This window comes from Cryptomeria japonica, chromosome 11, assembly GCF_030272615.1.
Source record: "Cryptomeria japonica chromosome 11, Sugi_1.0, whole genome shotgun sequence".
Taxonomy (NCBI): Eukaryota; Viridiplantae; Streptophyta; class Pinopsida; order Cupressales; family Cupressaceae; genus Cryptomeria; species Cryptomeria japonica.
Window position 1 is genome coordinate 606,506,238 of NC_081415.1, and position 26,627 is coordinate 606,532,864.

Below are 26,627 nucleotides of genomic sequence, written 5' to 3' on the forward strand. Positions count from 1 at the left end.
CCCAATGTAACAGGCGTATGGCTCTGCCCAAAGGCCGGAATACAAGTGCCGCCTACTCCAGATGCTGGCACAGTCGTGCCCATCGGTAACAGAGGTGGGGCAAACCGAACGCGTACAGGCTCCTCCGTTGCCTGACTGCTGTCGTCCTCCTCATCTTCCTCCTCCGAATCCTCCGTGCTGCTGGACTCCCTCCCGCTGTCGAGCTCCCCTGAGGCCGAGGCCGTATCCACCGCCCATTTCCGCTTCGCGGAAGAGTGCCCAATGTCCAAGTGCCTCCAATACATTATTGGAGGCTCTCCCGCTGCCAACGGTCCCTGTGGCCGTACCTCCAACTCATCCTCTGGCACGACTTCCCGCGTGGCCTCCAGGAATAACCCTATAGCATAATGAGGCATGTAGAATGTGCGATGCTGGAGCGTCAGAAACTCATACATACACTCTGCCAATAACGCTGCCCAGTCATACACGATGCCATTCATCAGCCCATTCATCAGCATAATCTGCGGGAGGGCAATGTCCGACGCCCTGCCCGACCCTGTCAATCTGCTCTTGATAACATCCATGATGCACCTCCAGTGGCCCTCTGCAACAAAAGTCTTGCGGATTCCCCGACTCTTCGTGGCTCTAACCACGCTGTCCAACTCCACTGTGGTCAAATTCCGAGAGATTAATTTAATCCACCGCTCCTCCTCCTCCTGTGTCATCTTCTTGGCCTTCAGGTCTATTTTCTTGCCCTGGCTGCCCGGAATGCCGAATACCCTCGTGAAATCCCTCGCTTTGAAGGATATAGTGACATCCCTCCGGAGGTATTCAAATGTGCTGATGTGTAATATCCCTTGGCTAATCTGACCCTGTTTTTGCTTATTTGAACACCAAGGAATATTGTCAAACATTTGGCATACAATGTTTGAAGCCACTGTAGTGAATTCTTTCTTTGTCTTCTTTGGGTTTGTAGGCTGCAAATGAAGTTATGGAAAGCTTCTAACAATGCAAAGTTGTTATAGAAATGATATACTAGCTGTTTTAGACCTTTCCACACATATGTAATGACTGAAATTAACTAGTACAGCTAGTTGACATTAAGACAAACACTTGTCATGCATCCCAAAGTACACCTACAGCCATTAGGCATTTAAGCAAACAATTGGCATGAAAGCTAAATCGCTGATCAATGTTGAATGTGGAATATGCAAATTATATCTCCATTAAACATATGCAACCTCCAAATATTTCATGATATAATCATAATAGAAAATGATGCAATGAAGTAATGATTTTCTAATACAATGACCATAGATAGAAAACCTGGTATTTCAATGGCTGCCTTGATATATTGGTTTGATTCTCCTCATATGCAAATCCCTTGTCACATATATATAGCTGTTCAACCTCTCTAAATCCCCTTCTATAGAACTCCAACTACTGTAGCGCACTGTTCATGCGCACTGTTCACGGCACTGTAGCGCACTATTCACGGCACTGTTCATGCGCACTGTAGCAGCAAGAACAAACTTGCAATCTGCTCTTAAAACCTTGAATAATTTGTTGCCAAATAAGGATGATTCACAACCAACTATAAATGTTCTTCAACAATAAACTTCAAACCCTTGTAGAAAACTTCACCAATTTGCACAAATGAAAGAACTGAAGTATTCTTTCCCACAACTGCAATAATTCAGATGTTATTTCACACCTTCAAAATTGCTATCAATAGGAAGTTTTCGTTTCCTATGATCAAAGAAGAAAATTGCGAAAGCCCTAGGCTCCACAATAAAAATCAATCAAAATACTATTCATCAACTGGATGCCGAGAATGAACTCTTGCCTTTCCTTTTATTCTTTCCTTAAGAGAGCTCAAACACCTTCCTGGCCAATGTGGGATAAAAGATTTATTCCCACATTAAATTATTCACTTAACGCACTTTATTATATTAAAGTGACTTTATTATTATAATGTTACTTTAGAACTTTATAATAATATTAAAATATTAAATAAATCACTTAAGTCACTTAAACTTTAATATCTTTTGATGTACTTGTTTGATTGCTAAGCCGTCTGAGCCAGGAGTCGACTCTCCCTGTTCTCCATGTGATTGGATGCCTATCTAAAAATAGAAACCCTGAATAGTGACTTACTATAAATAGTAAGTATGTGGAACTGAGTCTAGAAATAGCTGCAAAGGCCCAATCAAGGTCGACACTGCCAATAAGCTCTGCTCAAGTGTCTTTCTATTAATAGGAACCCTGACTCTCCCAAAATAGTAACTTACTATAAATAGTAAGTGTGCCAATCTGAGTCAAAAAACCTATGCAAAGGCCAAAACCCGAATCCAGCTGAAGAGTAATGTCTCTAATCACCAAGTAACTGCCACACGAAGCCCTCTATCAATAATTGTTAGCCTACGAGGGTCAAATGATAGGCTAATTCTTACAGACTCTGATGCTCGCAAAATGGGGACATTACATGGTGCATGTATGTCTGTCGAAGGTGTCCACCATGAAGCGTAGGGCACCCTCATACTCCCGGATAGGGAACACGGGCATCCGGATAGCCCACTCTACCTGTGCCTTCCGGAGGTTTTGCTTTACCAGGTCATTATCGGGGGTATCCTGCCACCATTTGCGGCATTCCAATCCATTCAGGCCCTCGAATGTAATATTCTGTGGCGTCACTGTGTTTTTCGCAATTGCGGCAACCTGTGGTGTTTTCTGTTTTTGTTTTTGCCGAGTGCTGGCATCCATGGTGCCGCCTGCAACACGCACTCCTGAAGCTAAAATCCTGATATTGCTACCTTTATTCTTCTGGCTGCTGTTGGAAGAAGCGTGCAGTTGTTTCTTCCAACTCCTCTTCCTGGTTGAATCCATCGATCTCCCCGTAACTGATTTGTTTAGAAAAATCCACCCTTCGTAACGGCCCTCTCTTTTTGGCTGCCGCCGTGCGGCTGGTCTACCTGTGGCTCTTATTCTTCCCTTTGTGGCTGCTGCTCAAAACCCTTGCTGTGGCTGCGTGGAATTGTGCGGACTTGGTGTGGTCGTGCGGTGGTAACTACCTCCAGCAAAAAACGCACGACACTCCTCCCGTTTTCTGTGTTGGCCAGCGTCAGCTTTCCATTTCCCTTCGGCGTGGTGTCTCCCTCGGTGTGCCGCGTTTCAATCTTGCGTGGCCTTTTATGTGTTTCGCGGCCTTTGGTGGTGTGCCTTGTGCGTGGTGTTTTATCCCCACGGTGGTCTCCTCCTTTTCATTCATGCAATCTGTATTGCACTATAGTGTAGTGTTCACTTGCCGCAAAAGTCCTCCGGAAGTGTGACTGGCACATCGGTAGGCAGATAGACCAGCATGTCCCGCTACTTCCTCCAACACTGCAAGTCCGCCACCTCCTTCTGGTATGGTCCACACTGGTTCGTATGCCCGTTGCGGTTAGTTGTGTTAACAGTGTGGCTCCCGATATCGAGACCCTTGATCACGACCACGAAACAATAAGCTTCGACAGTGTATTCTGCAACTGCACTTGATCTATCAGTTCGTAATTTGTCTTGGCCACCGCTTTGTGTTCTGAACTTCCCATCTTTGCTCCGAAGTTCACCGGATCATGCTACACCGCATTCTCACTCCCGACGCACCTGGCAATCATCTTGGCTCTGCTTGCGGAAGTCATACCCTGTGTATCGGCAATACTCCTCGACGTGAACTTAAGTTTGTGCGAACCTTCGGGAACTCATGCTGCATTCCTCGACATTGGATCTCCAGGCGAATTCTATCCTACTATTCACACCATACGTAACCACCAATAGGCCAGGACTCTCCCTGACAAAAGGGGAATTGGTATCAACAATCCAACTCGGATTCTGTCACTGTGAATTCCTTCTTCCAAGCATGACCTAAAAAACTTCCGTCGTGTCCCTTTTGTTTCCTTCGTTCGGTTTGGGCGGCCTTTTTATTTATGCGAGCGTCGGTGGCTTCCACCGCACGGTGGCTTCCACCGCACGGTGGCCTCCACCGTTGGTGGTTCCACCGCACGGTGGCTTCCACCGTCGGTGGTCCCACCGCACGGTGGATTCCACCTTCGGTGGTGCCACCTGCGTGTCCACCTTACGGTGGTCATATTTTCTTCGTTTTTTTTTTTTTTTTTTGAATTTTTCTTTTATATATATATATATTTTCCAAATTTTCATATATATATATTTCAAATTTTCTAATTTTTTGGAGCGGCTGTCTGACTGGGGGTTCCCGGTTCCCTCCGTTCGTGATAGATTTTCAGTTTCGACCCGTTGATCGCGTCTGGTATCTCCTTCCCATCCAGCGTCCATAACTTTATCGCCCCGTTCGTGTTGACCTCACGTATCCGGAAGGGCCCTAACCATCGAACTTTGAATTTCCCCGGTTTAATTTCGTTCCTCCCGTTGAATTTTAACACCAACTGTCCGGGAGTAAAATTCATTCGCCAGAGGTGCTTGTCGTGCCACACCTTCTGTCTTTGCTGGGCTGTTTCTGTCGCCCACTGAGCCATCATCCTTTGCTCGTCCAATTTGTTCAACGCGTATAGCCTCTCCCTCAGGCTTTCCATGTCGCCAAGGCGATTATCGATGGCAATCCACAGACTTGGTACCATGAATTCAACTGGCATCACGGCTTCTTGTCCATACATCAGCTGGAAAGGAGTCTGTCCAGTAGTTACTTTGTAGGTCGTTCGGTATGCCCAAAGTACTGACGGCAGGCGCTCCTCCCAGTCATCTTTCTCGACCCCGCAAGACATATATATCACTGACATTATTATTTTATTTGTGGCCTCCGCCTGGCCATTGGCACGTGAGTAATACGGACTTGAAAATGAGTGAAAAATCTTGAAGTCTGATGTCAACCGGTGTATGACATGGTTCACGAAGTGGCCTCCCCGGTCACTGGTCAACTGAATAGGTATACCGTATCGCGTAATGATCTGTTCATAAATAAACTTCGCTGTGCTTACTGCCGAATTATCCTGGAGGGCTCTTGCCTCCACCCACTTGGTCAAGTATTATGTCGCAACTATAATGTATCGGCACCGTCGTGCGCAACTGGTCTTAAGAGGGCCCACAAAGTCGAGTCCCCATCGCTCAAAAAGTTCTTGTGCATGCGACCGGTTGAGGGGCATGAAGTCCCACTTCAGAGGTTTGCCCGCTCACTGGCAAGTGTCACACCTCACGACCCACTCCCTGGCATCGTGATATACCGTTGGCCACCATAGTCCTGCGAGAAGCACCTTTCGGGCTGTGGTGTCTGGACCCATGTGTCCACCTGCGGGCCCTTCGTGTGCCTCCCTTAGTACACTCGAGACTTCTTCCTCCATGACACAACGCCTTAATATCTGGTCCGGCCCCATCTTGTAAAGTAACCCGTTGATGAGCGAAAAAGTCCTGCTCCTTAATGCGAGTTTTCTTCGTTCCCCTAGAGGCATACCCTCCGGAAATCGGGACGTCGATAGGTACTCTCCAATCGTCTTGTACCACGAAGGGAGCACGGCTATTTGGAACAAGTGTGCATCCGGGAAATCATCGTTTACTCCCTCTGGAGGTTCCCCTGACTTAATCCACGACAGCTAGTCGGCTATGACATGGCTTCGCCCTGGTCTCACCACGATTAAAAATGTGAACTCCTGTAATAGCAATAGCCAACGACTTATCCTCCCCTGGATAATGGGTTTGTTCACTAAATACATGAGTGCCTGGTGGTCTACGTAAAATGTGAATGGTGTGGCCAGGAGGTAATGACGGAATTTCTGTACTGCATAGACCATACCGAGGGCTTCACGTTCTGTGGTACTATAGTTTTTCTCCGCCTTCGAGAGCAATCTGCTGGCAAAATAAATGGGGTGGTCCAGCCCGTGTCCTCCTACTTGGGCTAACGTAGCCCCGATGGCATAGTTTGAGGCATCTACGTGAACGTGGAATTCCTTATCCCAGTTCAGGTATGCCAATATGGGCGCTGCCATCAACCTTGTCTTCAGCTCTTCGAAGGCCTTGCTCTGTGGCTCTGCCCAACTGTATGGTTCCCCTTTCCTTGTCAATTGATCCAACGGGTGGGATACCTCCGCGAAGTTCTTGATAAACCTCCTGTAGTACCCCACATGACCAAGGAAGGATTTTACCCCGGTGACGTCCGTTGGAGGCTCCATTTCTACTATTACCCGAATCTTGTCCGGGTCCGTTTTCAATCCTTCTTTACACACAATGTGTCCCAGCAATCTCCCCTGTGGTACCATGAATCTACATTTCTTCGGGTTGAGGGCCAATCGTGCCCTCCGACACCTCTCTAAGCACTCTCCCAGAGTTTTTAAGTGGATGTCCTGTTCACTGTAAATAGACCAATCGTCCAGGAATGCTTTGAAGTTCCCCACCGACATCCTTTCGAAAATGTGCAGAATGATGCGCTGGAAGGTGGCAGGCGCGTTGCATAGACCGAAGGGCATTCGGTTGTATGCGTACACGCCGTCCTCCACCACGAAGGTTGTTTTCAGCTTATCTTCCTCCGCGATGGATATCTGGTTGTAACCAGAGAACCCATCCATGAAGGAATAGATTTTGTGTCCAGCTACTTCCTCCAAGATGCTGTCTGTGAAGGGTATGGGAAACGGGTCTTTAACGGTGACAGCGTTTAGGCATCGGAAATCTATACAAATCCGGATTTGATTGGCCTCTTTCTTGAGGGAAATCACAATGGGGGACACCCATTCGCTTGTCTACACCCTAAAGATTATGCCCGCTTCCAACATCCGCTCAATCTCGTCGTTCACCCGTACAGCATAATTTTTGTTCATTCGGTACGGCCGCTTCCTCACTGGCTGGGCTCCTGGTACTAATGTTATTCGGTGCACACATAGCTCTGGGGGCACGCCCTTCAAGTCCTTGTATGTCCATGCAAAGACATCCTTGTATTCCAGGAAAATTTTGAAGGCTGCGGCCTTCAACACTAGATTCCAATCATCACCGACCAGGATGATCTTAGGGTCACTTGTCTCCCCGAGATTCATTTCCTTTAACGTGGCTTCCTGATACTTAATAGGCTCCCCTTCTGGAAATTGGTGTGCCGGCGCCTCATTCACTGCTGCCTCCCCTTCCTTATACTCGCCATATTCTGGGGGAAATATCTCTGGTTCTTCTTCGATGCTCAAGACGTTGCACGATGGTGTAAATAGTTCATAATCCCCCATTTGCCAATGGAAGAGGCCATTCAAGGAGTCCCCATCGTCCCCTGAGCAGGCCTCCAGTTCTAATACCCCTTCATCACTGGGCTCCATGCGGCCTCTACTTCCACCCTACGCTAACTGGTGTCCCTTGGACTCCGAGTCGGAGGAAGAGGCTAACTCCTCGCTCACCATCTGCCTACGGAGATCGATTACATACTTCCTCCCGACATTTTCCAAAGAAAGGGTATTCCTCTTCCAGTTATGGTTCGCTTTCGCTGCGATGAGCCACCCCCGCCCCAGGATGGCGTCATATCCCTTCTGCTTTAAGGGGATTACCACAAAGTCCAGCACAAATGGCTGCGTGCCGACCATCACCTGCTGGCCCATGAGGGTACCAATGGGTTTAATCCCATGTTGGTCTGCCCCTAGTAGGTTGAACGTAGGGGGCCATAACGTAGGCTTTCCCAACTTTTTCCATGTTGCTTCTGGGAGTACATTTACTCCTGACCCTCCGTCCACAATCGTGTCTGTTAGGGTGGTCCCTAGTATACCCATTTCTACCACCACCGGGTGGCATCCGCTGTTGACTACCAACAACATGGGATCAATCGCGGAACTAGCAACTTCTTTAAACGCGGGGTTGGTTGTGGGGCGTACAACCTCCTTCGTTTGTACTTGTGGGGGTACAGAGTTTAAAATAGCCGTTTTTAGCTGCGGCATACTCTCCAGGAGGTCTTGAATTTTCACCGGTACCTCTACCTGCAAGATCTGCCATAAGATTTCCTCTTCGCCCTTCGTCTATGGTGGACTCGCTGTCTGGTGACTGTTTTGTCCTTGTGCGGCCATCTCTTTCGTGATCTCATCTCTGGCCTCCCGCACTCTCTCGGTCTCCATGTGGGGATTTGGGTAGGCAATCTTTTTAGCCTGTGCCCTTGTGATTGCCAATACTTCTGCCTTCGTAGGTTCTATGTTTAGAAGGTGTACACCAGGCTTCGGGCAATTTGCGTCCTCGTGGTCGCCTGGCCCGCACCATCGACAGAGATGTTGAGTGTTGGCTTCCTTCGTGCAATCGCGAGCGAAGTGTCCCCACTGATTGCAGGCCCTACCTTGAATCATCGGTCGGCCCTTGGCATCGTACTGGATCCGGTTTTTGTTGTTGTTATTGTTATTGTTTCTTCCTCCGCCGCCGCGTCTATTATCCCGGTATCCTCCAGATGATGCCGTTGTGTTAGTCTGCTGGCCCGTACCCGCTGGTGCGGATGTTGTGGCCTGCTCTGTGAACAACACCTGGTTCGGGCTTCGGGTTTTCATATTGTATGGGCACTCCTTGGTGGAGTGTCCCATCATTTGGCAAATCTCACAGAATGCCTTCTTCGGGCAAGTACCCTTTGTGTGTCCATCACTCCTGCAGTCTGTACACCATACTTCAGTTTCTTCCGTCTTACTTGTACTCCCTTTCATGGCTTTGAATTCTCTCAACATTCGTTCCATGTCCCTCTGGAGCGCGTGTACCTTTTTACCTGATCCGCTACTGCTACTGCTCTCCCCGTCAGAATCTTCGTCATCGTCCGATGAATATCTATTACTCTTCTTCTTTCTTGATGTTTTGTACTCGCTTTCTAGATCCATTGCCCTGTTATAGGCGTCGTCATATGACGTCGGAGCTACAATCTTCATTTTTTTCCGTAGAGAGGATTTTAATCCTTCCACGAACCATCGTTTTTTTAAGCCCTCAGCCGGCTGGCTCTCCATTTTACCCAAGAGTTCTTTCAGCCTCTGACTGTATGCCCGTACTGTCTCCTTAGTACCTTGCTTGGTACTATATATCTCTGTCACAATTTCGTTGTCATCACGAAGCAACCGGAACTCCTCCGTGAATTCCTTCTGTAGGGTAGCCCATGTGGCCAGTTTTTGCTTATCTATAGCGGAGTACCAATCTATGGCGACTCCTCGTAACGTGGCTGGGAACTGCTGTACCCAGTCATCCTGGTCTGTTACTCCGTTGGCAGACCAAATGGTCTCACATGTACGGCAGTGCCGTGAGGGGTCTTCCTTGCCGTCCCCTGTGAACTTTGGTAACTTTTGTTTGCTCGCCATCCCTGGTCGTCTTCCTGGAGGCGGTTGTGTCTGTGTCTGTGGCTGTGTCTGTGGCCCTGCGTTGCTACCTCCGGTAGTGTTGGTGGTGTGTCCTGGAGGTACGGTGTTTTGCCTGTCGCCTGTGGCACCCACACCCGTACTATTGCCCTCCCCTTCGCTCGGACACGCTCCTACTCCTGCCTCCTGTTGGTGATCTTCACTCCGTGGTGTGAGGGATAAGTTCCTAAACTGATCCCGTGTCTCCTCGACTAGATTTCGCCTTAACCTTGTTTCTTCTAGAATTTCTTCGTGGCTCCGCGTCCTACGATGATCTGGCGACGGGTAGAAATTTCCGTCGGCCTCTGCACCTTCCATGACACCTCCTTGGTTCCCCTCGGGTCCCCCTTCGGCAGGTCGTCCTTCGGCAAGTTGCCTCAGCCTCCATCTACGTTCTACTTGCTGTTCCAGAATCAAAGCCCTCTGCACGGCCTCCCACTCATTCGTTTCCGGTTTTCTATTTCTATCTTTATTCAACAAGTTTGGCATTAATTGTAACACATCTCCTTAACTCTCACTTCTTTAAATCAAAACATGTCTTTATTAATTCATCTGCTTAGGTACAACTCGTGTCAATGACACTTTTATTTGAAAATAAGAAGTTCACATTTCAATTCCCTCCTGGCCTGTCGCCATCTCTTTCCGTGTCCTGTCGGTTGTTCTCTTCGTATAGTTGCAGGATTTGTTGTCGTCGCTCTTCCTAGGCAATCTCCTCCAGGCGGGCCTGTTGTGCCAACGATGCCTGTGCAAGCAACCGGGGGAGGTGGTTCATTAACCGGTTCACTGTCGGGCTAACCTCCAGCGCTGTCCACACGGCACTTGGTGGGATTTCTGCCTCCGCTGCTTCTCGTCGAACGTATGTCTAAATGGCCACCTGGAGCAAAATTGAAAACTCTCGCGTTGCCGCGTCCTCCCCTGTGTATAGTTCTGTTCGGGCGTCGTCGGCCTCCGGGTTCACCTCACCAACGGGTAGGCCCATTGTGTCTGTGCGCCATTCATGTCTTCTGTTCCCGAGTTCGTATAGGCAACGGCGCCAAATGTTTGGCCTCTCGGGTGAATAACTTAAAACATAAAGGACATAACGCAGAATAATGTCGTAAATATCAGACAAGTGTAACAGATGTTCTATTCCTCATAAGTGTCTTTTACAAGTTACATTCCGGAGTATAAAAGGGTACCGAGGGGGTGCGAGCGCCAACCGTCGCACCGCAACTTCCACCCCTCGGTTGCCAACGAACCAAAACAATTACACATAATTAACTAATGTTATTCACTAATGTTATTCCCGTGTACAAATAATGCCGCCAACAGGTTTGGCCTCCAATATGTGGCAGGTATGTAAGTTACACTCTTACCCTCTAAATATTGACTTCACAATAATCAATGTCTATGGACCGTGTAAATCCAGGTTGCAAAAAGGTTTTTGGAGATCCTTATCCTCCCTCATTCGGGATCTGGAGGGGGGTCTCTTGATCATCGAGGGGGACTTTAATGCTATTTTGGAACTAAGTGAGAAATTGGGGGGCAAGGGTGAAATTCCCACGAACCTTGCACACTTACAAAATTCTGTGACAGAAAATGGCCTCCGGGAAATCAAGTCCAAGTAAGGCCAGTTTACATGGTCAAATCGAAGGATCTCTGGACAGCATGTTGCAGAGAAGCTGGACAGGTTCTTCTTAGGTGGGCTCTGGGTGGAAACTAATCTTCTTTTCTCCTCAAATATCCATCCAGTGGCTGCTTCTGACCACTTACCCGTTGAGCTATCTATAACCTTCGATGGTCCCCCCATCAGATGCCCCTTTAAATTTGAAAAAATGTGGTTGAGGGATCAAAGTTTGAGGGATTTAATCAATGATTGGTGGTCAGGGGCTCCGGAGGTGAGTGGAACTAAGGCCTTTGTTTTTGTTAAGAAGCTGCAATTCATCAAGTCTAAAATTAAAGAGTGGAACCGAGTGAAGTTTGGCAATATTTTTGCTAACAAAAGGGATCTGGAGGACAGATTAGCAAGCTTGCAAGAAGACATCATTCAAATGGGGATGACATCAGAGAAATTTTTGCAGGAACGAGAACTCAAAGGACAATATAGTGAGGTGCTAGCTTGAGAGGAGGTTTTTTGGAGGCAAAAATCGAGAGAGTGTTGGCTTAAGGAAGGGGATAGAAATACAAAATTCTTTCATAATTCGGTTAATGCGAAAAGATCTAGGAACAAAATCACGACCATCCTCAATAGAGAGAATGTAGTATTAGACAAAGTGGATGATATCAATAAAGAGGCAGTGGAGTTCTTTCTAACTTTATTATCTAAGGATAATGATCCCGAGCTGGAGCAGCAGCAAGAAGGGCTAAATGTTATCTCGGAGTTGATAACAGATGCACAAAATCAGACACTAATGAAACCAATTCAATTTGAGGAGGTGAGAAAGGCGGTTTTTAGTATGGAAGGGGATAAAGTGCCAGGGCCGGACGGTTTCCCGGCCTTTTTCTTTCAAACTTTCTGGGAGGTTGTGGGTTTTGAGGTTTGGAAGTAGTGGAGGAATCTCGGAATAGGGCGACTGTGGCAAAGGAGTTTAACTGCACACTCATTGCCCTTATTCCTAAGGTGGAGCACCTTGCCAGTTTCAGTGAATTTCGACCAATTTCTTTATGCAACACCATCTACAAAATCATTTCTAAAGTGATGGCAAATAGATTGAAACCTTTATTAAGCCTGATTATCTCAGAAGAACAGAGTGGCTTTGTTCTAGGTAGATCGATTATGGAAGGGATAATCATCGCGCATGAGGCAATTCACACAGTCCGCCAAGCGAAGGTGGATCGAATGATGATTAAATTAGATATTAGAAAAGCTTATGACATGGTGGATAGGGAATTTCTTATCCAGGTATTGCAGAGATTCGGCTTCTCCAAAGAATGGATTAGTTGGATAAGGGCTTGCATAGGGGGGGTGTGGACTTCTATTTTGGTCAATGGTAGCCCCCAAGGCTTCTTTCAAACCTCACGGGGAGTTAGGCAAGGGGATCCATTATCGCCCTTCCTATTCATTATTCTAGCAGAAGTACTAGGAAGATTAATTCGATCACAGCAACGGCGAGGGAGATGGAAAGGCATCAAAATTGCGGAAGGGATGGACCCAATGACTCATCGGCAATTTGCGGATGATACTCTACTCTGTGGACAGTCCTCACTTCAAGAGGCCCGAGTGATGAGAAAGACACTAGATATTTTCTGCAAAGCAAGTGGACAGCAAGTTAATTGGTCCAAATCGGAAGCTATATTCTTTAATACAGAAATAGGCAGATAGCAAGCAATCTCAAACATCTTAGGGGTTAGAATGGGGACCCTTCCAAGAAAATTTTTGGGTACCCCCCTGTTTGGTGGTAGGAACAATCCGAGCCTATGGAACAATCCGATTAGAAGGTTGGAAGAGCAAATGGCTTTCGCTATCTAGGCGGATCTTGCTGCTGAAAGTGGTTCTTTCTGCTCTTCCCATTTTCTCCATGACAGCCCTCAAGATTCCGGATAAAGTGATTAATTTTATTAACAGGGGAATGAGAAAATTTATGTGGAATGGCAAAGAGGCAAATGACAAAATTCCTTTGGTAGCTTGGGACAAAGTCTGTCAAGACAAATAGGCAGGGGGAGTAGGACTGAGAAACTGGAAACTGTTAAATGAAGCTATGGGGGCAAAAGTGCTTTGGTAGATCTATGCTAAGCCAAACCAGAAATGGGTTCAAATCCTAAAGCATAAATATCTTGACCAGATGAGCAGGGAACGAATTTTCACAAGTTCAGTTTTACCAAAAGGCTTAGCCATATGGAATTTTATTTCCTCATGCAGACATGTTATCACTGAACATCTCACATGGGAAATAGGTAATGGGCCAAAGGCCAATTTCTGGACAGATTCATGGGAAGGGAGACCAGCTCTTTCAGATAGACAAGATATTGAGAACATTAGACAGGTGACCAACTATCAATGGGGAGAGAAGGTAGGAGATTTTCTCTTGAAGAAGAGAGTGCAAGGGGTGGATGTGTGTGAATGGAAAGAGTTAGAAAATCTCCCTTTATCAGCAAATCAGAAGGAGATTCTAAAGAGAATCTTGCAGGAGTACACCCCCATGCTATCCGCAAAGGAGGACACTATGAGATGGTGTGGCTCAAAATCGGGACAGTACTCGATAAAGATTGGATACAATATCCTCGTCAAAATGGAGGAAAAAAAGGAGTGGCCTCTAAAGCTGATGTGGAGTTCCCCAGTTCTTCCAAAAATAGGAGTCTTTACCTGGCTTGCTCTAAAAAAGCGCATCCTAACAGGCGAAAGATTGAGCAGATTAGGGTTCTTGGGCCCTTTCAGATGTGTAATGTGTAAGAAGGCAGAGGAATCCCTGGACCACTTGCTCTTACAATGTGAGGAAGCACAAATGGTATGGAATTTCCTGTTAGGGAAGTTAGGCTGGCAAACTCACCTTCCTAATTCAGTCTTTGAACTTCTCTCTAGCTGGAATATACCGAGTCGTAGATCAGTCTTCTCCAGTGTCTGGTTAGTGGCGCCGTCCCTTGTAGTATGGGAGATTTGGAAGGAAAGGAACAGAAGGATATTCCAAGAGAAAGAGGAATCGTCGGCGAGCTTGTTATCAAGGGTTGAAAGAGCAATATCAGAATCAGTGTCAGCAGTAGCTAGAAATCATAACTTAACAAAATATCCTTATTCCAGTGAAGACAATTTTATCCAAGCAAACTGGCCACTTATGAACTGCCAACCCGTTAATGGGTCCTGGAGGGTTAGTCCCCTTTCAGAACCAACAAAAGACAAGGTTAAATGGGAACCGCCAACAAAGGAGTGGATTAAAATTAATTTTCATGGGGCCTCTCCGAAGTGGGAGTAGTTGCAAGAGATGATAAAGGGGTTATCCTATTCAAGGGGGCTTTACGACTACAGAATGGGACAAATAACGAAGCGGAAGCACAGGCAGCACTAATGGCTACGGAATTGGCCATAAACATGAAAGTGTCAAAATTACATTTGGAAGGGGATTCCCAAGTGGTTATCAACGCAATACCGAAAGGTAACACCCCTTCATGGAAACTATCTCATTGGGTGGAGATAATACGCAAAAAACTCACCTCTTTTGAAGCTTTTCGAGTTTCCCATGTCAGGAGAAGTGCTAACGCAGTGGCGAACCTCCTCTCAAATGTTGGATGTGATATGACATGCCAAGTGGCCAAGTGGTGGAAGGGTAATGGTAGTGTATGGAAGTGGTATTAAAGCAGTTCATGAAGCTACAAACTAGTAAGCACGCTAGACGGCTCGCAAGGACGAGTAATCACTATCACTGGCATAATAATTAATGTGGCAATTCAAAAGCACAGAGTCTTGGTTTGAGACAATGGCGGTGGGCAGGAAATCTGTCGTGAAATCTCTTTCCATTTATTTCACAGATCATGCATTTATACTTAGCCGGAAACGGCGGCAGATTTATAACTAATTTGAAATTTGTGAAATGTATTCGCCAAAAACCGGATTAATGAAGGTTGTTTGTGTCTTTGCAGTTTAGTTTTATTGGTTTAACAGGTTGCGAGCAGGTTCAATGGAGGCTAATTTCACGCTCCGAACAGAGAAAAAATTGGTCCCTTTCCTGGGAACGGTTTCGGACAAGCGTCTGCAAGGTCTTTTCAAATACAAGGAAGATAAGTTGTGGAGTGCTGCTCGGTTAATGCTGGGGGAGGAATTGGTGCATATCCATTTCCGGTACAGAACAAATATGGAGGTCTACTCTTTGATAATGGCCTGGGCGTGTGAATTCGAGCTCGAAGTGGAGAAAGTCAAGCTAACAATGAAAAAGCTTGTTGATGGGGATTACTTAATTAATCTTATTCCATCCTGGAATGGGTGATCCCCCAGACAGGAATTCGCATCCGGGAAGGAGAAGTGGAGGAGGAGATATTACTGTTTGTCCGAGGATCAGAGAGTCGTTTAAAGGAGCAATGCAGGGAACGAGCTCGCATTGGTTGGGAAGTCATGAAGCTCTGTGTCAAGTTGATATGAACAAACGAGGTCCTTAAGGCACTTAAGGTGGTGGCGCGCATGGAGGTGGGAAGAGAGCTCCGGGACCGATTCGAGGAGGGGAGAGCGGTACAGTTCCTAGCTAGCCTGGAAGGTGACCCAAACTTTGGGAACTTGGACTGTATTTCGAAGATGAAGTCTGAAGCGGCCAAAGGGAAAGCCTTGGCGGATATTGATGATGAGGAGAGGAAGATGCCGAACCAGAGTGACTCGGATTGAGCGGTCACGATGCAAAAATCTGTGTTTTTTGCTTTCTGCCTTCGTTGGTTTTTAAAACAAAAACTTTTATGGATTACTGTAATATTTCGTGCATGAATGCACAGTACTGTGTAACTTCTTTTTCTGTTTTTGTTGGAACTCTGCATAGTAGGTTTGAACTGAATTTGGGCTGGTGTTGATATCCGTTTGGCCCTTGTAGATTGTAGCTATTTTCTTGAAAATCAATATATCCAAAATTACCGATCAAAAAAAAAAGTGCTTATGGTATTTTTTGGCTGACAACCTTTAGTTCTGTTGGATATTGTCGAGATGTTTGCTGGAACAGTGTTTTGTCATTGATGTCAACATATTCTTCTATGTTCCAATGTTGCAGTTAAATTAAATGAGTTGTTTTGGTCAGTGTGTTGCAGTTGAGTTGTTGCAGTTGAGTTGTTTAGAGATACTTATCTCTAGTTGATTCAGTATAAGTTTCAGTGGTCCGCATGATGATTTGATCGAGCTATGAGGCCCAGTATTGAAGTTTGTTATTCAGTGTTCGTGTTATTCAGTGTTTTAGTTTGTGCTCCGCATTGCTCCAGAATTGCAATATCTTGGTTTGCAGATTTGGCAGAGTATTTGGGACGTTCAGGTGTGTCCTCAATTCTAGTGGTTCATGATTTGGAATTCCACAAGCGAATCTTTCAGATTGACAGTCAAATGTATTGGTGTTCTTTGTTAGTTTTAGTACTTTCAGATTAGATAACACTTAGAAAATTAGAATTGTTGATAACTAGGTTTAATTAGATTTATTGTTTTCAGATTCAAGCATAGAAACAGAAAATGAATGCATAAAGACAAGACAAAGATACCATGGGAAAACCTCCTAGGAAGAAAAACCCAGCCTGAAAAGATCCACAGATCTAATTATGGTTTTGAATTCAACTGATGATTACACACTTATCTGGAGCATAGATGTTGCAGTCACAAAGGGAGATGACATAGAGCCTTCACGATTAGTTTGCTAATGGAGGTCATGAATTGCAGTTCTTCTAATCTGACTGGCTATATGTAACAATGGTAGCAGCAACCCTTCTATGGAGTTCTTTATCTCTTGAAGATGATCTGCTGCCTTGCTTAAGTTCGCTGTCTTCTGTTGCTGATCTGCACACCTCTTAGTGTAGTTCGTTGTAAGTTAATTGACTTGAATATCAATTTTGCTTCCTTAGAATATTTCACACATATCAATTTCGCTTCCTTAGAATATTTCGCACCTTATTGCAAAGGACTGAATTGGATTGATGTTGTGTGAAGTGTAGGCTTTATTTATAGGAGTAGCTAACTTCTTAATCATGTCGGCCTTCTTGCAATTAACATTTAATTCATTTAATTCCTTTTAACCGAAATGGATAGGGTCGGCCCTATCAAGGAGGCGTGGTGAGTTTGGATGTGGCGTGAAGACTTTTGGTGGAGCCGAGAGGTATGGGGCCTAACCCTATATATAGGAGAAGGAGCTGGCCCCCTTTGGCGGATTCCAATGTTGCCCAAGGCAATAGGAATCCGCCAGGCCCTAATTATAACCAACACTCCCTCTTAATTAGGGCAAAGAATCATAACCATAATCTTTCCTCTTGCACACAAGCATAGACTAGATCCACCTTGCATTGCCCGCAGAGAGTGGAGAGGATCTTTTTATACCATCTTACATTGCCCGCAAAGGATGGTTGACCATCTTACATTGCTCACAGAGGATGGTTTAACAATTACACTTCTCCCTGAGAAGTTTACAATACCACCTTGCATTGCCCGCAGAGGGTGTTTAACATTTACAATACCATCTTACATTGCCCGCAGAGGATGCTTAATAATTATACTTCTCCCTGAGAAGTTTACAATACCACCTTACATTGCCCGTAGAGGGTGGTTAACATTTACAATACCATCTTACATTGCCCGTAGAGGATGGTTAATGATTATACTTCTCCCTGAGAAGTTTACAATACCACCTTACATTGCCCGCAGAGGGTGGTTTTATACAATACAAAGTATCACTGAAATTGAGACTCCCTCTCAATTGGAGTTTCATTTTCCACAATACCAAGTCTATCCCTGAAGTACACAAACTTCACTTTGGATAGAGGCTTGGTAAGAATATCTGCAACCTGCTCATCAGTGCTGACATACTTCAGCTGAATAGCACCTCTTTGCACCATATCCCGAATGAAATGATAATGGGTTTTCACATGTTTTGACCTGTCATGAAACACTGGATTGATAGACATTTTAATACAACTCTGGTTATCACAGTGAATAACTGTAGGATCCCATGGCTAACCAAACAACCCAGCAAGAAGCTTACGAAGCCACACTGCTTCTCTGGAGGCTACACTTGCTGCAATATACTCAGCTTCAGCAGTACTCAATGCCACTGAGGATTGTTTTCTACAAGCCCAAGAGATCACTGCAGAACCCAAGCTAAAACAAATACCAGAGGTGCTTTTCCTATCTTTGACACTTCCAGCCCAGTCTGCATCAAAATAACCTTCCAAGGTTATTGGAGTGTTAAGTGGATACTTCAGCCCAAAACCAATTGTGCCTCGCAAGTATCTTAGGATATGCTTGGCTGCAACAAAGTGAACATGCTTGGGCAAGCTCATGAACTGGCTGAGAGCATTCACAGCAAAACATATGTCTGGTCTAGTGTTAACTAGATACATCAGTGATCCAATCAACTGTCGGTACTCGGATGGATCTGCAAATTCAAAGTTAGCTGCAGAAACACTTAACTTCTTTAAGTTAGATTCCATAGGAGTAGACATTGGTTTACAATCCATCATTCTAAATCTTTTCAAAATGTCAATAGTATACTTTCCTTGACTTAGAAAATTTTCGTTAGATCTTTACCATACTTCTAGACCTAGGAAATAATGCATTAGACCTAAATCTTTCATTTCAAATTCCGAAGCTAGTTCTTTCTTGCATTTAATAATAAGTTCATCTTTACCAGTAAGAAATAAGTCATCCACATAAAGAACTAGAATTAGCATTTCATCATTGGCTACTTTAAAGTAAATGTTAGAGTCAGCATCATTTTTACAAAAGCCTAGACTTAGCAAATATTTATCAATTCTTTCATACCAAGCACGAGGAGCTTGTTTAAGACCATACAGAGCTTTCTTTAACCTGCACACATGGGTTAATCTATCATGAATCTCATATCCCTCAGGTTGCTCAATATAGACTTCTTCCTCAATGACACCATTGAGGAAGGCAGTCTTAACATCCATCTGATGTAGCTTCCAACCCTTAGCAGCAGCAATAGCAATTATCGTTCTAATGGACGTATATCTAGCAACAAGAGCAAATGTTTCTTCATAGTCTATGCCTTCCTTTTGGGAAAAGCCACGCGCTACAAATCTAGCCTTATATTTTTCAATACTACCATCAGCATTATGTTTAATTTTAAATAACCATTTAGAGGAAACAACAGATTTACCTTTGGGTCTGGGCACAATGTCCCATACATCGTTCTTGATGATTGACTGATATTCTTCATCCATAGCAAGCTTCCAGGCATGATGACTTAAGGCTTCTTCAACATTGCAAGGTTCAGTTTCAATGAGATTACACATTAAAGAAACGTAGTTGGAAAATACCTGAGGTCTCTTAGTTTCACGGAAGGTGCCACTTGGAGCAACAAATCTTTCAGCTTCTTGAATGGTGTTTCTTACCCAAAGTGGCCTCTTTTTGGTAACGACAATGTCACTAGGAATATCAGTGGGATTCATGGGTTCTGGAGGATCATCATGATCATCTTGAGGTGGAGGTTCAACTTGCTCCCTCTGAATCTCAAGGTTAGTATCAACATTTATATTTTGATTATCATTAGATTCATCAATAACACAAGAACCTTTCGATTTCTTAAAAGCAATGTCTTCTTCAAATGTAACATCCCTACTTACCTCAACATACCTTTGACCTGGGATGTAGATCCTGAATGCCTTGGAGGATTCACTGTATCCGACTAGCATGCCTTTCTTTCCTGAGGGTTCCAACTTTGATCGCTTTTCCTTGGGCACATGAACATAGACGGGACTTCCAAAGATTCTGAGGTGACTAATGCCTGGTTTGGATCCCGTGAAGACTTCTTCCGGGGTCATGTTCTTTAGAGCACGATGAGGACATCTATTTTGTATATACACTGTTGTTCTAGAAGCCTCGGCCCATAGAAAGGTCTACAAGTCTTGATCGTGGATCATAGCCTTTGCAGCCTCTACAATGGTCCTATTCTTCCTTTCAGCAACACCATTTTGTTGAGGATTGTATGGAACACAAAACTCCCTCTTAATTCCTGACTCAACACAAAAATCATAAAAGCTACCAGAGGTGTACTCACCTCCATTGTCAGATCTTAAACATTTAATTCTTTTACCAGAAGAGTTTTCAGTTAATGCTTCAAACTCCTTAAATTTACTTAAGACTTCATCAGATTCTTTAGATTTCAAGAAGTAGATCCAAGTTTTCCTACAGAAATCATCTATCAAGATTACATAATAAAGAAATCCACTAGGAGATGCTATAGACATACGACCACATAAATCAAAGTGAACAAGTTCTAGTTTGTCTTTAGCTCTATTTTCACTTTTATGAAATGGACTTTTAACATTCTTGCCAATAGCACAACCTTTACAAGTGTTATCATGAACTTGACTGAGTTTAGACATACCTTTGACTAACCTTTCAAGGGAAGGAAGAGCTTGATAATGTAGATGTCCAAGTCTTCTATGCCATAACTCACAGGATTCCAGAGCCTCATTAATGAGGGCTTGAATAGGGTTAGTAGAGAGCTTATAAAGACTATCATATCTATGACCAATTATACGAGCAGATTTAAAACTAGCTTTCTTAGACCAAGCAAGAACTTTTCCCTCAAAAAATGCAATTTGATAACCTTTATCTTCTAGAGCAGAAATGGAAATTAGGTTCTTTTAATTCCACGAACAAACAATATATCACTGAGATGCAAGGAAATACCAGAATCTAAATTTAGAGAAGTAGAGCCAGAACCTCTTATTGAATAACGAGCGTCATCACCAATTACCACGTGAAGGCTGGTATCCTTTTCTACTAGGCCTGAAAGGTGATCACAGTAACCTGTGATGTGTCTGGAGGCACCACTGTCAATCAACCATGTATTGCTATTTGAGGGAACACTGCTAGATAGAGCGGAGATGAATAAGAAGTCATCATTTTGTTCTGAGACTTCATTTAGGTTTGCTTCACTTTGGTTAGGGTTGTTTTGACATTCCTTAGCATAGTGACCAAATTTGTCACATCTAAAACATCGCACACACGAAGTATCTCTTGGTTTCTTCCAAGGGTGTTGCGAACTAAATGGTCTGAATTCCCTATTTCTTTTATGATAAGGTTGCTTCCAATTTCCCCCTTTCTTGCATTGAGTTGCAAGCATGTGATGATCATCTACATGGGGGCTCTTGGTTTGACCTCTTGTGATGAGGTGAGACTCTTCTTGGATGCAATCATTCTTAAGGCGATCAAGGGTAGGTAACTCAGACCTGCCACTTATGGTTTGGATAAATGACTCCCATGAGTGAGGTAGACCATTAAGGGCAATCATGACAAGGTCTTTGTCTTCCATGTTATGGCCAATTAAACCTAGTTGATTCTTTAGTTCTGAAATTCTCATAAAGTAGGAAATAACAGAATCTTCTTTAGCCATTTTGATATTAAGTAGTTGTTGTCTTAAAGTAATTGCCCTACTGAGATTGTTAACTTCATATGTACCTTGTAGATGACTGAACATTTCCCTTGCAGTGGTAAATGAGGCAATAGAGGTGACGAGGTGGTCTTTGACTGAATCAATGAGAATCTTCCTGGCCTTGACAGCATCCTTTTTGAATTGTTTTAACTCAGCTGCATCCGTAAGCTCAGTTAGCTCTTTCGCTTCTATGAATTGGAGAAGATCTTCTTCCTCAAGAGCCAACTTGATTTGAACTTTCCATGCAGTAAAATTTAGATTCTCATCAAGCCTATCTTCAACTTTCAGCCCCATTGACCTGCCCTGCAAATGCGACAACAATCTGGAAATAAAAGAGTACTGAATTCTAAATCTGAAGTTTGATCTAACCTAAAGCTCTGATACCATGTTAGTTTTAGTACTTTCAGATTAGATAACACTTCGAAAATTAGAATTGTTGATAACTAGGTTTAATTAGATTTATTGTTTTCAGATTTAAGCATAGAAACAGAAAATGAATGCATAAAGACAAGACAAAGATACCCTGGGAAAACCTCCTAGGAAGAAAAACCCAACCTGAAAAGATCCACAGATCTGATTATGGTTTTGAATTCAACTGATGATTACACACTTATCTGGAGCATAGATGTTGCAATCACAAAGGGAGATGACATAGAGCCTTCACAATTAGTTTGCTAATGGAGGTCATGAATTGCAGTTCTTCTAATCTGACTGGTTGTATGTAACAATGGTAGCAGCAACCCTTCTATGGAGTTCTTTATCTCTTGAAGATGATCTGCTGCCTTGCTCAAGTTCGTTGTCTTCTGTTGCTAATCTGCACACCTCTTAGTATAGTTCGCTGTAAGTTAATTGACTTGAATATCAATTTCGCTTCCTTAGAATATTTCGCACATATCAATTTCGCTTCCTTAGAATATTTTGCACCTTATTGCAAAGGACTGAATTGGATTGATGTTGTGTGAAGTGTAGGCTTTATTTATAGGAGTAGCTAACTTCTTAATCATGTCGGTCTTCTTGTAATTAACATTTAATTCATTTAATTCCTTTTAACCGAAATGGATAGGGTCGGCCCTATCAAGGAGGCGTGGTGAGTTTGGATGTGGCGTGAAGACTTTTGGTGGAGCCGAGAGGCATGGGGCCTGGCCCTATATATAGGAGAAGGAGCTAGCCCCCTTTGGCGGATTCCAATGTTGCCCAAGGCAATAGGAATCCGCCAGGCCCTAATTATAACCAACATTCTTGAGCTCCGGTAAAGAGATGTTGATGATTCTAGTAATCCGAGTTGTTGCGGTTGTTGTGATGCAATTCACGTTGCTTGTGAATGTTTCTAGATCGTGTCCTATCCGTATTGTTGGTCCGCATTGATCGTTGTGCATGTTATTGATCATTTTCTTGATCCGGTGGTGTTATTTGTGTTATGCGACATTTATGGAGTTGTAGCGTGTTGCGGATGATCGAGGCATAATTCTTGGATGTGTTTAATAATTGCGATGATGATTTGGATATAGACTATGTCTTAGCCGACATTGTTTTGGTCCGCATATGTTGTTGTAGCGTGTGAGGTTACTATTTTGTAATTTGTGTTGAGGGTTTCGCCAACCTTGAAATATAGGTTGACGAATTGTATATATTCATTTGTGAGGGGCATCTACATGTGTGAACATTGTATTGATCACTTACTAGCAGAAGAGAAGAACGAAGAGGTGCAAAAGAGTGTGAAGAAGTATAAAAGCAGAGTTTAAGTACATGTGCTTAACCGGAACTGTAATCAGGCACTAGGAGATGCTATTTTCTCAGTTCATGTAATCCAAATTGTTGTCCGAATCTTTGTAAGACAGTGAGTCTTCCTCAAGGTTGTAGCCTTATTGTATTTGAGCTGTGAACTCTGGGCAGTGACCCTGAATGCATGTGCATTCCCCATTGTAATATTTCATTTACTCCTAACAAGGTATTATCTCATTGTGGGTAGGTTCCCACTGTGGTTTTTCCCTTAACCAAATTTTCCACGTCAAAAATCTTGGTGTCGTGTGTGATGTTGATGTGGTGTTAATCTGTGCTTGAACTATTAATTATCAAATCTGTATTTAAGTTTGAATTGTGTAAAGTTTTGTGCAACCCACTCTCTCTCAGTTTGCTGCACTATTGCCAACAAGTTCTGCACAAAATTGAGATTGGACTCGGTTCTTACCTATTCTTAAAAATAAATATTATCATTGACCAAGGTTTTAACACTTTGTAGGGGACCCTAAACAATTTGTGAATATTCAAGATGTAATGGAGCAAAAGTTTTTGAGGTAATCATTTAAAAAAATTAAACCTGATAATAGATATGAGTTTTTCATAGTCCATGAATTTGATTTTAAGTACAATTATTTGTATGGGACCTCAAACACATTGAGAATATTCAAGATATAATGGATCAAAAAGTTTTGAGGTAAAGATATAAAAAAATAAAACTCAATAATAGGCATGAGTTTTCCAGTCCATGAAGTTGATTTTAAATGATTTTAGATTCAAATATGTACAATTTTTGCATCAAAAAATGATATGCAGTTGAATCCAAAAGCACCGAAAATCAAAACAAACCCAAGACAAATTACAAATCACTTCCTAAAAAAATCTAACAAGAATCCAGGTAAACCAAAATCTTTAATAGAAAAAAATCTATAATTTTGATATTGAACAGCTAAGGCTCTAGAATGTATGACCCAAACTTAGTAGATTCCGTGTTCGCACTTAAAACCAAAACAAACCGAAGACAAATAACAGATCATTTTCTAAGAACACCCAATAGGAACCAAGGTAAATCAAAATCTTTAATAGAAGAAAACCTATTAGTTTGATATTGAACAGCTTAAGGCTCTAAAATGTATGACCTGGATTCGGTAGGTTCTGTGTTCAATGGCCAATTGAGCGGGGCAAATGCTCTCGTCAACATTAATCCTGAGTTCGGCCAATGGCCAATTGAGCAAGGCAAACGCTAATGCTTTAACATTTGCGGGGCCGGGTGACTTCCAGAAATTTGTTTTGGTCACGATTGCCCCTATTGAGCCCACACTCAATTGAGCAGGGAAAACCCTCTTCCCAGCAGAAAACAGAAGATTATTGGACTTTTGAAATATTTACACTGCCGGATGATTCCTCCAACAACTGTGTGTAATCCCTGGCCACCAGGATTTCCATACCATAGCAACCAGGGCGTAGAATTCATCCACAACTAAGCTTTGAGCTATGACGCCCTAATGCTAATAAACATGGGTCAGAATTTAAGCTCAATGTCAAATATAGTCCTGAATAACATAGAGATTGCAGACCGGTGACATCTATGTGGAGATTGATTATTAAAAAATCTGCTAAAAGTAATGAAGTAGTCTCTGTCTCAATTAGCATAAAGAACAAGATAATCTACAATAGATATAAAAGCCAACAAGAATTGAAAACTATACACCAATTAGACCATAAGTCTGGTTAAGATTAGGTGTGCTTATAACATTATGGGGCAAGACGACCAATACCCATCAGTTAGACAAGCATTTATAACCATAGATTCCATGAAAAAATTGACAGAGCCATGTGGATTTCATCACCTCAAAAGGAACTACCAACGTGGCATCCTGAGCTAAAGAGAGATTAATTTTGTTTTGAGCAACGGAGATGTACTGAAAGTATATATTACCTTAGTGCTGCGGGTTTGATGTCCTCGATTGCATAAACCTTATCGTCCTGCATTCCACTCAATTACAAACAGAATTGTGAAGCTCGTACTCATCGATTTGTTTTCCAGCATTGATTTAACAAATGGACAATTGGCAGAAACAACAGCACACCTGATGTAAAACCTTTGCAGAAGAGAAAATAGCAGGGGGGCAAAATATACAGTGTGTCATAGTCCCCTTTCCCTCTCCTACCTTCGGTACACAATTTTGAATGCTCTGAATCGTTTGACTTCCCTGCCCAACGAACTTATGTTTTATTTATCCGCATCTTCCCATGCATTCCGAGCACGTTCAGACATATAAAATACCAAAAACTAACTCACTACATAGCTTGCCGTGAGTTGGGGAGGGGAGCCGGGGGTTGTCCACCCTAACTTAAAAGGAGCGGAGTTCCACGTAACTGCCACGTTGCCATTAAAACATAGTCTTTGGGATCGGTTCGTATTTGAAAGAATGAATTTTAATGACGGCCACCAGACCATCAGTCTAATGACTTAGTATCGAGTCTTGCATCCCAAGGCAAATAGCAATCAAGATCTATCCAGGCCTCTTTGAGTCTAGTTTGTTGGAACTATAGAGGCTACCCTTGTAGACGTGGGCCTGGGTTAGAGCCTATTGCGGAAGGTAGAGACGTTATTTGTCTTGTTAAGACTCATGAACACGAAGGTTGTAAAACTCCCACGTTCGAAGGTTATTCAAAAATAACAGTGTGGAACAAAGCAGCTAGCAATGGCAAGAGTCATGGTGGGATATTAGTGTTAGTGAAAGAAAAAGAAGAGTGTCTCATTCAGCTTGAAAAAGAGGACTCCAATAAACAGTTTTTATGGTTTAAGATCTCAGAAAATTACAATTTTATTAGAATTGTAGCATGTTATTTTGCTCCACAGGTTTTCAAAACTTACAAGAAATGTGGTCTTGACAACAAAGGCCCCTTTGTTGCCCTAAAAAAAGATATTGATGTGTTCTCTCAGCTTGGCGAGGTCCTCCTTGTGGAGGATTTCAATGCTAGAACTGCAAGTGAACAGGCTTGCATCTTTAGCTGTAAAGATGATTGTAATCCTATTTGGCTCCTAGAAGAAGAAAATCATCAATGGGAGAGAGTGTCAGAAGACACCAATGATTGCAACCAATTTGGGGAAGAGTTGCTTACTCTCTATGGCATGTTTGACTTAATTATCTGTAATGGTCTGATTAGATGGACAAATTCCAGCAATTTCACTTGCAACACTTACAATGGGGTGAGTGTGGTTGACTACGTTGTTTGTTCGCATAGCCTATGTGAAAAAATCGAAGATATGGTGATTGGTGAACATTTATGGGACCTCAAATCAAATCACAAACCGATCTATTTAAGTATTGTTTGGGCAGAAAAGAGGTATTATGTGGAAAAAAATCAACCTTCCCTACAACAACATTCAAAGGGCAAAATTCTTTTGATGCAAGAAAATGCTTGTATCTTCCAGGCTGCTTTGGAGAGACTTCTTAAATGGGAGAAAAAGACATTTCATGATCTCAACAATCATAAGTTAACAAATCTGATCCATGTGGCCCTCTCAAAATGCAAAAGAACAAAAAAA

The 26,627-nt window shown here is 43.3% G+C and overlaps 1 protein-coding gene across 3 annotated transcripts in view; it reads right to left on the reverse strand.

The window, feature by feature from the left end:
- LOC131068843 (bifunctional adenosine 5'-phosphosulfate phosphorylase/adenylylsulfatase HINT4) overlaps positions 1-25,463 on the reverse strand; it is a 123,535-nt gene extending 98,072 nt beyond the window's left edge. Inside the window, exons 1-2 of one of the 3 annotated variants that reach the window (XM_058004115.2) lie at positions 25,162-25,457; positions 25,011-25,057 (exon numbers count right to left, since the gene is read on the reverse strand). In XM_058004115.2, coding sequence (XP_057860098.1) covers positions 25,011-25,057; positions 25,162-25,221 — 107 coding nt within the window. In that variant the 5' untranslated portion in view covers positions 25,222-25,457. Of the gene's footprint in view, positions 1-25,010; positions 25,058-25,161 lie in introns of all 3 variants that reach the window. The other 2 variants (XM_058004113.2, XM_058004114.2) reach the window with 2 other exon arrangements.
- Positions 25,464-26,627: the final 1,164 nt, after the last annotated feature.